Raw genomic sequence first — 12,039 nt, 5'->3', positions numbered from 1 at the left:
CCCCCCGGGGGGTGTCCTGTCCCTATGGTCCAGGGGACATCATCCCCATCCCCCCGGGGGTCTCCTGTCCCCCTGGCCCTGGGGACATTGTCGCTGTCCCCCTGGGAGTAGTCCCTGACCCCTCAAAGCTGCCCTGTCCGCAGGGCCTGAGGCGACATCGTCACTGTCCCCCCAGGGGTGTCCTGTCCCCATGGTCCAGGGGACATCATGCCTGTCTCCCCGGGGGTCTCCTGGCCCCATGGCCCTGGGGGACATTGTCCCCGGCCCCTCGGGCTGCGCTGTCCCCCCGGAGTGTCCCTCCCCGCGTTCCCCGACCCCAGCTCCCGGCGCCCCCTGGGGCCGCACGAGGGGGCGGGGACTGCTGCCAGGGGCGGGGGTCCCCCTCGACAGTGGGCGGGGGGCGACGCTAGGGGCGGGGCTTGGGGCGCGCCCCCGCCTGAGGGGCGTGGCTTAGTTGCACGTCCCGCCCCTTCGCGCCACCACTTCCGCTTTCGCCGCCGGAAGCGCCGTTAGCCGCTGTCGCCGCTGCTGCCATGGCCTCAAGGTTAATGCGGGTGAGCGCGGCCCTGCGGCTGCTGCCCGCCGCCTCCGCCCGGGCCGCGCCCGCCCGCCACCTCGCCCGTGCCCGGTGAGGCGGGGGGGGGGGCGACCGGGGGAGACGGGGTGGGGGGCGGGGACGGGGCCGGATCGGGCCGGGCCGGGCCGGGCCGCGCCCGCCCGGTCTGACCGCGGTGCCCCGCAGACCGCCTGGCCACCGATGAGGAGCAGGCCACGGGGCTGGAGCGGAAGGTGCTGGAGAGCCATGAACAAGGGCCTGGTGAGTGCGGGGGGCGGGGGGGGGCCTCCCAGGGCCCGCGTGTCCTCGGTGAGGGGGGGGCCGGGGCCTGGGCGCGCCCCGCCGCTCACCCCCCGCCCCCCCAGGACCCCTACAGCATGTTCCGGCCGAAGCGCTACGCGGGGACCAAGGAGGACCCCAACCTCGTCCCCCTCCATCACCAACAAGCGTATCGTGGGCTGCGTCTGTAAGTGCCCCCCCCCCGCCCCCTCTGGCCGCCCCCCCCCCTCCCCCCCATCCCACCCTCCTCTTCCTCCTCCCCCCCCAGGCGAAGAGGACAACAGCTGCGTCATCTGGTTCTGGCTGCACAAGGGGGAGGCTCAGCGCTGCCCCTCCTGCGGTGCCCACTACAAGCTGATCCCCCACGAGCTGCCCCACTGAGCACCCCCCCGGGTGGGGGGGCTGCGCCGGGCACCCCCCAGCACCCCCGGGCACCTGCTGGGCCGAGCTGAGCCGCCCCCACCTTGCCCTGCTACCTGTGCCCCCCCCCCCTATAAAAAGTTTGTCTGTGGACACGCTGACTCTCTCTGTGCCGGGGCGGGGGGAGGGGGGGCAGCACCCATGGGGGCCGGGGGGACGACACGCCGGTTGGGGGGGCGAGTGGGGAGGGGGCGTGGGGGGCACCTTCACGTTCCTCTGCCCTGGGGAGTGCTGGGAGGGGGGCGACTTGCTGGGTTCCTCGGGAGTCCCGCTGTTTGAGGGGGGGGAGGCTCCAGAAGCAGACCTTGCTTGGGCCATATGGCCCCCCCCTCCCCAAAATTAGCCCCCATCCGCCATGGGGAGCCTGGGTGCCCCCCAGACCCAAGGTGATCACAGCCCCCCCCCTGCCGGGTGACCCCCTGGTGCTGGTCTATGGCTGTGACACACATACACACGCCCCTGCCCAGGGCTGTCCCTTGGGGGAGGGGGGGCAAAGCAGGACACAGGCCGCTGGGGTGTCTGAGCTCCGGCTTGCCCCTGCTCCTTGTGTCCCACCCCTGTGGTGCTGGGGGGGGGGGGGGGGGGGGGGGGGCAGGGGCCACCAGCCCTGAGGGTCCTGCCAGGGTGGGGGATGGTGCTGGGCCAAGGCCCCGCAGGCCCCAGCTCCTGACATTTCCCCCCCTCCCAGCATGGGGGTCCCAGTTCTGTGGGCCACCCTGGGACTCAGCCTGGAGACTCCCCCCCCCCTCCCCCATCCCTGTCCCTGTGGCCGGACCCACACCCCCCTGGGCTGGGACCCCCCGGCCGCAGGGCTGGCGCAGCCTGGTGGCTGCGGGGGGGGTCCTGGGGGGTCCCAGCTGGCCCAATGCGCTGCCCCCGCATGGCACCTGGGGGGGGTTGGAGCCCCCCCCGGACTGACACTTGGGGACAGGCAGGGCCGGGCAGCTGTGATGTCACAGCACGTGGCAGACCGGGCAGCCCGTGACGTCAGAGCTGGCCAAGGAGCCGTGATGTCACGTCACAGGCCCGGCCAGGCTGCGGTGATGTCACATCACGTGGCAGGCTGGGGAGCCGTCACGTCATAGAGCAGACTGGACAGCCGTGACGTCACACATCAGGCTGAACTGCGGTGATGTCACATCACATGACAGGCTGGACAGCCGTGACGTCACACATCAGGCTTTGCCCCGGGGAATCGGGGGGGGGGGGAGGGTGCCGGAAGCCGCCGGTTCTCCCGCGCTTCTGACGTCGTCAGTGACGCGAGGCCGGTGACGTCACTGACAGGGAGGGGGCGTGGCCCGCGGTGGCGTCAGGGCGCCAGCGTGCGAGGGGCGGGGACTGGTGGCAGAGGGCGCGCGGGGACGCGGGGGGCGGGGCCGGCGGGCGGGCCACGTGACGCGCCGGGGGGTGGGGGGGGGGCGGGCGGGCCACGGCGCGCGCGGCGGAGTGCGACTCGGTGACGTCACCCCTGTCGCAGAGGGGCGGGGCGGGGCGCGGGGGCCGCGCGCCGGAAGCGGGGCGGCGCGCGCGGAAGGGCCGGCGCGGGGCGGGCGGGCGGACAAGATGGCGGACGGGGACAGCGGCAGCTGAGCGCGGCGGCAGCGGCAGCGGCAGCGGCGGGTTCGCGACCGCCCGCGGCGGCGGGCGGCGGGTCCGGGTCCGGCGGGGGGGTCCGGCGGCGGCGGGGCGGGCCCGGAGCAGGAGACGCAGGAGCTGGCCCTCGAAGCGGCTGGACATCCAGAACAAGCGGTTCTACCTGGACGTGAAGCAGAACGCCAAGGGCCGCTTCCTCAAGATCGCCGAGGTGGGGGCGGGCGGCTCCAAGAGCCGCCTCACGCTCTCCATGGCGGTGGCCGCCGAGTTCCGCGACTACCTGGGCGACTTCATCGAGCACTACGCGCAGCTGGGCCCCTCCAGCCCCGAGCAGCTGGCCCAGGCCGCCGGGCCGCCGGGCGAGGACGGCGCCGGGCCCGGCCCCCGCCGCGCCCTCAAGAGCGAGTTCCTGGTGCGGGAGAACCGCAAGTACTACCTGGACCTGAAGGAGAACCAGCGCGGGCGCTTCCTCCGCATCCGCCAGACCGTCAACCGCGGCCCCGGCGGCCCGGGGGGCTTCCCCGGCGGCCCCCCCCGGGCTGCAGAGCGGCCAGACCATCGCGCTGCCGGCCCCAGGGCCTCATCGAGTTCCGTGACGCCCTGGCCAAGCTCATCGACGACTACGGGGGCGAGGAGGACGAGCTGGGCGGGCCCCGGGGGCGGTGGGCCGGGCGGTGGGGGGCTCTACGGGGAGTTGCCCGAGGGCACCTCCATCACCCGTGGACTCCAAGCGCTTCTTCTTCGACGTGGGCTGCAACAAGTACGGCGTGTTCCTGCGGGTGAGCGAGGTGAAGCCGTCCTACCGCAACGCCATCACTGTCCCCTACAAGGCCTGGGCCAAGTTCGGCGGCGCCTTCTGCCGCTACGCCGAGGAGATGCGCGACATCCAGGAGCGCCAGCGGGACAAGCTCTACGACCGGCGCGCCGGCCCGCCCGGCCCGGCAGCGGGCAGCGGCGCCGGCGACGACTCCGACGGTGACGACGTGGACGACGACTGAGCCCCCCCAGACCCCCCGCCCGCCGGCCCCCCCTCCCCCCGCGCCCCCCCCCCCCCCCCCCCCCGGGCTCCCCCCGGCCGGCGCAGGGCTCCCCTGAGCCCCCTGGCCAGGCACAGGGGTCCCCAAGACCCTCCCCCCCCGAGCCCCCAACCACCCAGGCTCCTCTGAGCCCCCCGGCCGGGCACAGGGCTCCCCCGAGACTCTCACGGGCTCCCGGAGCCCCCCAGCCAGGCGCAGCGTTCGCCCTGAGCCCCCCGGCCAGATGCAGGGCGCCCCAAGCACCCCACCTCCCTGAGCCCCCCGGCCGGGTGCGGGCTCCCTGAGACCCACCCCCCCGGGCTCCCCCCCCAGACGGGTGCAGGGCTCACCCCGAGCCCCACCCCACCCTGGGCCCCCTGGCCCCCTGCCACCACCAGAGAGAGAGAGAAACCGGCCTGACCGTGACACCAGCTGCGGGCCCCCCCCCCCCAGCTTACCACCGACCCTGCCTGCGGCACCCCCCCCTCCCCAGGCACCTCGCTGCTTTTTGGGGCCTTGGGGAGTGCCCAGCTCCCCCCCCCCACCCCCCGCGAGCACCGAAACCAGCACTGAGACCCCCCCCGGGCAGGCTGGAGCTGGGGGGGGGGCAGAGCATCAGGGCAGGGGAGCCGCATCTGGACCAACGTCTGTTTCTCTCTTCTTTTTCCTTTTTTTTTTGGTGTGGTTTTTTTTTCCCCTCCCCCCCCCCCCCCCCCAACTTTCCAAATTCTTTTTTTTTTGTTTTGTTTTTTTTGGATACAAACTGCTAAACTCTCCGGGCACCTGAACTGGAACCCACCCCCGAGGGAGTGCAAAGCTGGCAGGGCCCTGAAAATTAAGGAAGACTTTCTCGGTTTTGATGATTTATGACTATTCCCCCTCCCCCCCCCCCCCCTTTCCCTCCATCTGGAGGGGGGCACAGAGAGAGGCAGGTTCACGCAGGCACAAAGCACAAGGAAAGCTCAACGGGGCGCAACATCTTCCCTTTGGCCAAATCTGGCGGTGGCCAGGACCCCCGGGGCCAACATCCCTCCTCTCTGTGTCACCTGCATCTTGGGTTTATCTGGCAAAACCAACTCGCCGCCTTCCCTCAGTACCTCATGCCGGTGGCGGCTTGGTGGCACCGGCAGGGACCCCGCACCCCGGCAGCCGGGGCTTTCGGTGGTGGGGTTTGGGGGTTTTTTGGGTTTTTTTTCATCTTTTTTTTGTTTTTTGTTTGTTTTTCCACTTGGCCGTACCAGCAGGGACTGGCTCCACCGCCTTGGCCGGAGCCTGCAGGGTCCCTCCAGCCATCACCTCTCGTATTAAATGGATTTTTCCACTCTCAAATGGTCTTTTTTTTTTGTTTTTTTTAGCTAAATCAGATCAATCCTGCCCTTTCCGGAAAGGTATTTTTTTAGCCACATTATCCCAGGAACTCTGAACTGAATGGGGTTCATCGCTCTTCATTCCAAAGTTTCAGGTCTTCTTGTCCGACGGCTTCTCCATTTTTAGGACTTTTTTTAAATTAATTTTTTTCTGCTATGTTTTGGGAGCCTGCGCATGCCCACCCTTCGATCTCAGCTGCCTCCTTAATTTATTGTCGCAGATCCTGGCGTCTCCCTCTCTCTGCTCGCTCCGTATTTACTGGGAAGCGAGGAATGGCCGGCAGCGACTTGTCTTCGTGAGATGGGGGGGGGACGCCGACTCCGTCCCTCTCCTCGCCCCAAAGCCCAGCAGAGCCCCGGGGGACGTCGTCTGTCCATCCGTCCGTCCATCCTCCGAGCCCCATCCTGCCCTTCCCCGCCGCCGTAGCTCTTTTTAAAGGGATTTTTAACGTGAATTTCTTCCGTTTATCCCGTTTTTAATTCTCCGTCGCAAAGGACTGGGTTTCCTCACTCACACGGGAGCAATAGTCTTATCTCGATGTCCGAACCGTGTCTGTACTGTATTTTGTACCCTAAGGCAGCTCTTTCCAGTGACGTCCTGCTGTATCCACCCATCGTTCAATTTTTGTGTTTGCGCGCCTTCCGTTCTTTGCCGCAGAGAAAACGCCGCAGCGCTGTGGATGGTTCCGGATTGGGGGAGATGGCGGCCACCGCTCGGCTGCCCGGGGGGACGCCCAGCGCCACGGTTCGGCGGTGGTGGACTTGCCGGCATTCGGCTGCCGGGAGCCGGTTGCAAAGATGCAGGCGGTACCTCTCCTTTTATTTTTGAAGAGGATGATATATATATATATATAAAAAATATATATATATTCTTTCATTTTTTGGGTTTTTGAGGCTGAATTGCAGTAATTTAGCCTTACCTTTCTACTCTGGGGTAGTGGCGGGGTTGCCACCGGCCCAGCTTGGCTCTCGGTAGCCGCCTAAGAAATACGTGGAAGAGGAAAAAGGCAAATAACGCCAAAAAAAAATAATAAAACCAGGACCCAGTGCCACAGACGGCATTCGCTTTGGCAACCAGAAACCTTTCTCCTGCTGGAGAAGCGATGTATCTATGTACAGAGACCTTCCGCAGCTCCATTTGACCTTCCAGCAAACGGGTGAGAAGAGCAGAGCGCGTCGGGGGAAGAAATCTCGCAGCAAAACCAAAAAAACCCACAAAAAATCATCAAAAAATAAGCTGAAAATCAGAAATGAAAAGGGTTTTTTTAACCTGCCAGCGGCCGGCAGGAGTGATTCGGAGAGGTGGGCAGACAAGCCTTGGGTGCAAGCGAGGACTCGGGTGGTTTCTGCAAGGGGGGAGATTTTTTTAAATTTTTATTATTTTTTTTTCCCCCCGGTGAGTTTTGGGGGTGTTTATTTCTTTTTTCAGTTGGTTCAGCCTGTGGCCAGCGGGCTGGGGCTGCCGGGAGTGGGGAGCCCCCCTCACGCTGCCCAGGATCAGGTGGAGTGTTTCCCAAGGAGAGCAGGATGACGGTTACACCGAAGCCGGGCCTGTGCCTGCACCTGCATCGCTCCATTGACCAGACCTCATCGGCGCCGAAAGCACCTGCCCGCAGCCAGGGCACGGGGAATTTGGTGGCGTGCGTGGCAGGTTGGAGGGTTTGGTTGTTCCCTTATATATATATATATGTATATACACATCTTTGCGCGTGTGTGTATATATATGAGATTTGGTTGGGTTTTTTGGTTTGAATTCTGTAGAAAATGGGCAAATTGCCCCCCACCCCCCCCCTTTTTTTCTTTTCTTTTTAACCAGAATGGGGGGAAAAAAAGATCCTAAATTCTTGGAACTTCCAGATTTCTGTTGCCCCAAAAGGGACGGTTTGAGAGCACGACTATTGCTGTACAAAAAAAAAAAAAAAATCTTGTAAATCTTGTATAGTGCCCCAAAACTCGATGTAAATACCCAGAATGTCCAGGCCAAGAGCCAGGAGCCATCGGTGGCTCCGTTAAAAGTTAAAACCACTTCAAATTTTCCCCTCCCAAGAGAAAAATATGGAAGAAAATCGGAATTATCCTGCCTTGTTTCCAGCCATTTTGGGGGTCATGGGCACGAAAATCTCCTTGTGGTCCCTCGCTGTCAGTGGAGGACGACTCAGGGGGAGGTGACCGGTCCCTGGGGCTGCCGTGCCGGGGAGAGCGGCGGTTTCTCTTGTCGGTGATAAAAAAACAAAAACAAAAACCCTCGCCGGCTTCTCTTTTAAAAAAGAAAAAAGTTGTAAAAAAAAAAAAAAAGGAAAAAGAAATAAGAAAAAAAAAAAAAAGCGTGAGCGAGTGATGATGGTACTTGAGCTGATGCACAAGGAATCTCTCAGCAGATATTGCCACCGTACTCGCCAGGAGAGGGTTCCCGGTGGGAAATCCAAACCGGCTCGGCATCACGGCAGCTCGCTGGTGTCTCTGGATGCTTGGAGAGATGATCTTCGTAGGGCGAGGCTCAGCCGCAGGCGCCGTCGCCCTCCTCTTCCTCACGGAGCCGGTTGAGCCAGCAGTGCCTGTGCCAAGTGGAGCTGGCGTTTGGTGCGTCGGCGTAAGATCCTGAATCCAGGTGCCAGGACGGATCTCTGATCAAACCGAGATGGGAGAGGAACGGCCAGCGAAGAGCATGGCACTGGCAGTGGCAACCGCCAGGCTGTGGTGGTTGTAGGTGGAACCTGGGAGCCTGCGTGCCAGCATCCCTGCGGCTCTGCTCTGTGTCTGTTCCTGCCAAGGGTGGCTGGGGTTTGCTGGTGGCGTCGAGGCCTCGAAATCGCGGCGTTACCGGTAGGCAGGAGGCCGCGGGGGATCCTGGCCTTGGAGCAGTGCTGACACTGATGCAGCGGCTGAGAGCGGGGCTGACGCGGGCGGCTCTCCCATCCGGTTCACCCCAGGGCTGCGGCGTGCGGCACAGCGTGTGCTGGCTGGGCAGTAAGACATTGGCGCTGGAGTGAGCCAGATCCTCCTCCGAGAGCCGCCAGGGCTGGGACTGGCTTTGGCCAATATCTGCTGAGAGACCAAAACGTTCACCCCGAAGTACCTTGACGAAAGAAGAAAGTTTTATTCCTCTTATTTTTTTAATGAAAGAAAAACAAAAAATAAAGCAAACCATGCACTTTAGGCAGCCCAGCGTGGGGCTGCCGGCGCCTGGGGGGGTCGTGTTCCCCCCCTCTCCCTTCCTCTGCGGCCGGCGGGGCGGCATCGGGAGACGCCGGGGAGCGGCCGGCGGTTGCCGAAGGCAGGTCCTGGATTTTACCACTAGCAAAGACGACGCCCGACGTGACGAACTCCTCATGCTAGCGAGCACTCCTTACCGTAGCAGATTTTTGCAAATGGAGTTTTACAAGTCTATATTTAAAGAATTGTATGTTTGTAACAAATAAAAAGTATGCGGAAAAGTGAATGAAAAACCCAGCCTGGCCACGTCTTGCTCCTCTGGGGGGGGGGGAGCGGCCCTGGGGGGCTCACTGGTGCCACCGTCACAGCACGGAATGGGGTGGGCAGGGTCAGTGGTGGCCCTGGGGTGTTGTGGGGGTGTTTTGGGGACCCTCGGGGCTCTGCAGGGGGGGCAGCGTGGGGACATCGAGGCACACCTTGTCCCTAAGCAGGGTGCTGTCCTCAGGGGGGGTCCCCAAAGCCAGAGCAGCTGCTGGGGGCACCGCAGGGAGTGGGGGGGCACGAGAGGCTGGCACCGGGGGGTGGGAGGAGGGTTTGGCACAGCACATGCGTGTTGCGTGTGTCACGGCTCATGCAGGCACACTGGCATGCACAGACTGGCCTGGCAAGCCACATGCACGGCACACATGGCTGCGTGGTGTGTGCGCAGGCATGTGCAAGGCATGCACATGGCTGCGTGGCGTGTTCACCACCATGCGTGTGGCGTGCAGCCCGTGCCAGGCAGGGTGTCGGCAGTGCCATGGGGTCCCTGGCAGCGAGGCCGGTGTGCGGTGACGCAGGCGCCGCAGCCCACACCGCATTTAGCTCTGCGGCTCCCTGCGGGCACGAGCTCATCTGAGGACACGAGCGAGCGGGAGCCGCCTGCGCATGAGCCGCCGCCACCACACCGCAGCCCCGCCGCCGCCTGTCCCCGGCGCTGCGGGCAGCCGAGGCCTGGCCTGACCCCGTCTTCGGGGACTGCATCCCCACCGACTGGGACCCTCGCCCCTCAGGGAGCGGCTGGCAGCGTGCTGGGGACCCCCTCCTGCATGTCCCCTGGATGCCTCTGTGGGCAGCTGCTTTGCCCCTCCTCCACGACGGAGCTGGGGGGCTGGGGGGGGGCACTGCGACAGCTGGGGGGCCCCAGGCACACAGAAGGCGCCTGCAGCAGCTGCTGTCTGTGGGGCAGGTGCAGGCAGCATTCTCTCCAGCGTGGGGAGCGGGAGCAGCCGGGGGGTGGGAGGTTTGGGGCCCCCAGCAGGGTCACCCGGGCACCCCTGAGCCCCTCTGCAGCAGCTGCAGCGAGGGGCAGGGGCGGCACAGTGCCCCCACCCAGTGCTAGAGAGAAACTGAGGCACGGGGCGAGGTGTGCAAGTCCAGGTGCCGGTGACAGCCAGGGTGGGACAGTGACAGTGTGAACGTGCCTTCCTCATCCCGCTTCTCTCCTCCTCCCCAGCCCGGCGCTCTCCAACCTGCTCCGTGGTCTCCTCTCTCGGCGGAGCCAAGGGGCAGGGCAGGCTCCAGGGCTCCTTCCACCATCCCACGGGCCTGTTCAGCTCCCGAGGCTGCTCCTGTCAGGCAATGAGCCTCGCTCTCTCAATCCTGAGGTTTCTCTTACAAAATTAACCTTGTCACGTAAATTGGGTTCAGCTCGATGCTGGAATAGGCTCATCAGAGGAAATAAGTTTTTATTTCCCATAACACACTCTGACCTGACACACCACCAACCCCCCCCTGCCCCATGACAGTCTGCACCAGGAATTCTGGGGGCTTTTTTAGGCCATATTTCATCCCCGCCTTCACCAGCCACTTTTGCCTCTTGGTGCTCCCTGCACCTCGAGCCCTGGCCCAGGTCCCCCCCCGGGTCTGCCAGGCCGGTCAGCGTTACCTCGCTGCCGCTGCCCTTATCTTACCGGGCAGGACCAGCCTTTATTTCTGTAATTCCTGTAAAAACACACGGGGAGGGACGCAAAGGCGCCGCCGGGCCTGGGTGCCCCCACCGGGCACCGCCGCAGCCAATCTGTCACTGAGATTTCAGCCGCCCCGGGCTGCGCCCCGGGCACAGGCCCTTGGGCTGGCCGCGGAGGCGACGGCCGGGCCAGAGGGCCGCCCCGTGTTGTCCCCCCGAGGAAGGCGGAGGGGTGGGGGCGGCCCCGGGCCCTGTCAAGAGCCGAGACCCGCTGCCCCGGCAGACCCCGGCCCGCTGCCCGGGCCCTGACGGGGACCGTGACAGCGGAGAGGGGCCTGAGGCCGGCCGGTAAAGGCGGTGGAGGCGGGCAGCCCCCCCGCCCCCGCCCCCGCCTCCGCCCCCGCCCCGCTTCCCTCTGCTCCGCTCCCCTCCCCTCAGCGCCGCATCCGCCCCCTCCCCCGCTCCGCGCAAACAAACAACACGAGGGGCGGGGGATAAAATGGGCGGGAAAGGCTTCTCTCCTCTCACTGGCCCTGCGAACTGTCTATCCGTTCAGCCCCGCCTCTATCCAGACGGGCAACTCTTTCTATTGGTGGGCTCTACGTCACTCCATTGTACCGCCCACTGGTTCGGAGCCGCCGGGCACGCCCCCCGCCCTCACCCTTGCGTGCCGTGTGCAAAGGAAAAACAGCCGTTACACGGGCCGCGGGGAGGAGCTAGGTGTCGGCAGGCAGGCGGCAAGAAACGGCGTCATGATTGGTGCTAGAGAGGTGTTCAAACTAGTATGCGATGCCTTGATTGGCTCGAGCCCGCCGCGGCAGGCCGGGCTCCCTCCTCGCGCTCGGGCGGGTTATTGTCTGGCGGCTCCTGAGGCGGCTCCAGCGCGGACTCAGGACCGGAGCTTGGGCGGCAGCGGCGGCACCATGGTGAGTGGCGGGGGCGGCGGTCGGTCTCGGTCTCGGTCCCGGTCCGGTCCCGCTGGGCGGGTGGGTGGGCGGCCGGGGCAGCCGGTACTGGGGCCGTCGGGAGGCCGAGGCTGGGGGGCGCCGCTCCCCCGCGGGGCCGGAGCGGCTGCCCGCGGGCCCGAGGCTGACAGCGGCGCCCGGGCGGGGCCGGAGCCGCCGCTGTCAGCGGGGAGCCGTGTCCCGGGGCGGGAGGCCGGGGCGGCGGGAGACGGGCGGCTCCTGCGCCGGGCTCCGTCAGCGATCCGTGACCTTGGGCACGGCGCCGTGGCCGACGCTGCCCGGGAGCCTCCCGCTGAGCGGGTCTCGCCAGGGGTCGCCGAGAGCCCAGAACCGCTGCCGCCGGGGTGTGACCGAAGCCCGGGGCCGCCGTGACGGCGGTGCCAGGCCCGCCGGGAGCGGGTCTGTGCCGCCTCCCGGCACCTCGGGCCGGCGGGGGCGAGCGGCGAAGCCCGGGGCTTCCCGCCGCTGTCGGGGGCGCTCCCGGGGCGGCTGGCGGGCGCCCAGCGCCTTTATTTCACCGGTTACAGCGTCGGAGAGGGGCAGCTGCCGCTTCGCAGCAACTTTCCGGGGTTATTTATGTTAAGAAGTTGCTCGCGGAGTGAGGGAACGACTGTCAGGGGCGTGAGGCCGCCGGGCGGGGCGGGGAGGGGGCGCCTGTCAGCGGCCTCTGCCCCACGAAGCGTTCCGTTTCCATCGTTTCCATTCCTAACGGGCATCCCTGCACGCGCTGGCTCCCGGCAGA

The 12,039-nt window shown here is 65.7% G+C and overlaps 2 protein-coding genes across 2 annotated transcripts; both read left to right on the top strand.

Annotated features, from left to right (window-relative positions):
* The first annotated feature begins 548 nt into the window (after positions 1-548).
* LOC129785814 (cytochrome c oxidase subunit 5B, mitochondrial) lies at positions 549-1,348 on the top strand. The gene is given in 6 exon segments (XM_055820425.1): positions 549-621; positions 743-798; positions 800-817; positions 922-984; positions 986-1,022; positions 1,104-1,348. Coding segments are annotated over 6 exon segments (360 nt in total). The 3' UTR covers positions 1,217-1,348.
* A 1,470-nt stretch (positions 1,349-2,818) lies between these two features.
* On the top strand, positions 2,819-3,880 carry PURB (purine rich element binding protein B). The gene is given in 8 exon segments (XM_027784260.2): positions 2,819-2,842; positions 2,844-2,906; positions 2,909-2,974; positions 2,976-3,377; positions 3,379-3,420; positions 3,422-3,492; positions 3,494-3,566; positions 3,568-3,880. Coding segments are annotated over 8 exon segments (1,020 nt in total). The 3' UTR covers positions 3,847-3,880.
* Positions 3,881-12,039: the final 8,159 nt, after the last annotated feature.

This window comes from Falco peregrinus, chromosome 17, assembly GCF_023634155.1.
Source record: "Falco peregrinus isolate bFalPer1 chromosome 17, bFalPer1.pri, whole genome shotgun sequence".
In the NCBI taxonomy this organism is placed as follows: Eukaryota; Metazoa; Chordata; class Aves; order Falconiformes; family Falconidae; genus Falco; species Falco peregrinus.
The sequence above is the reverse complement of the archived record's forward strand: the minus strand, read 5'-3'. Positions and strand labels throughout refer to the sequence as shown.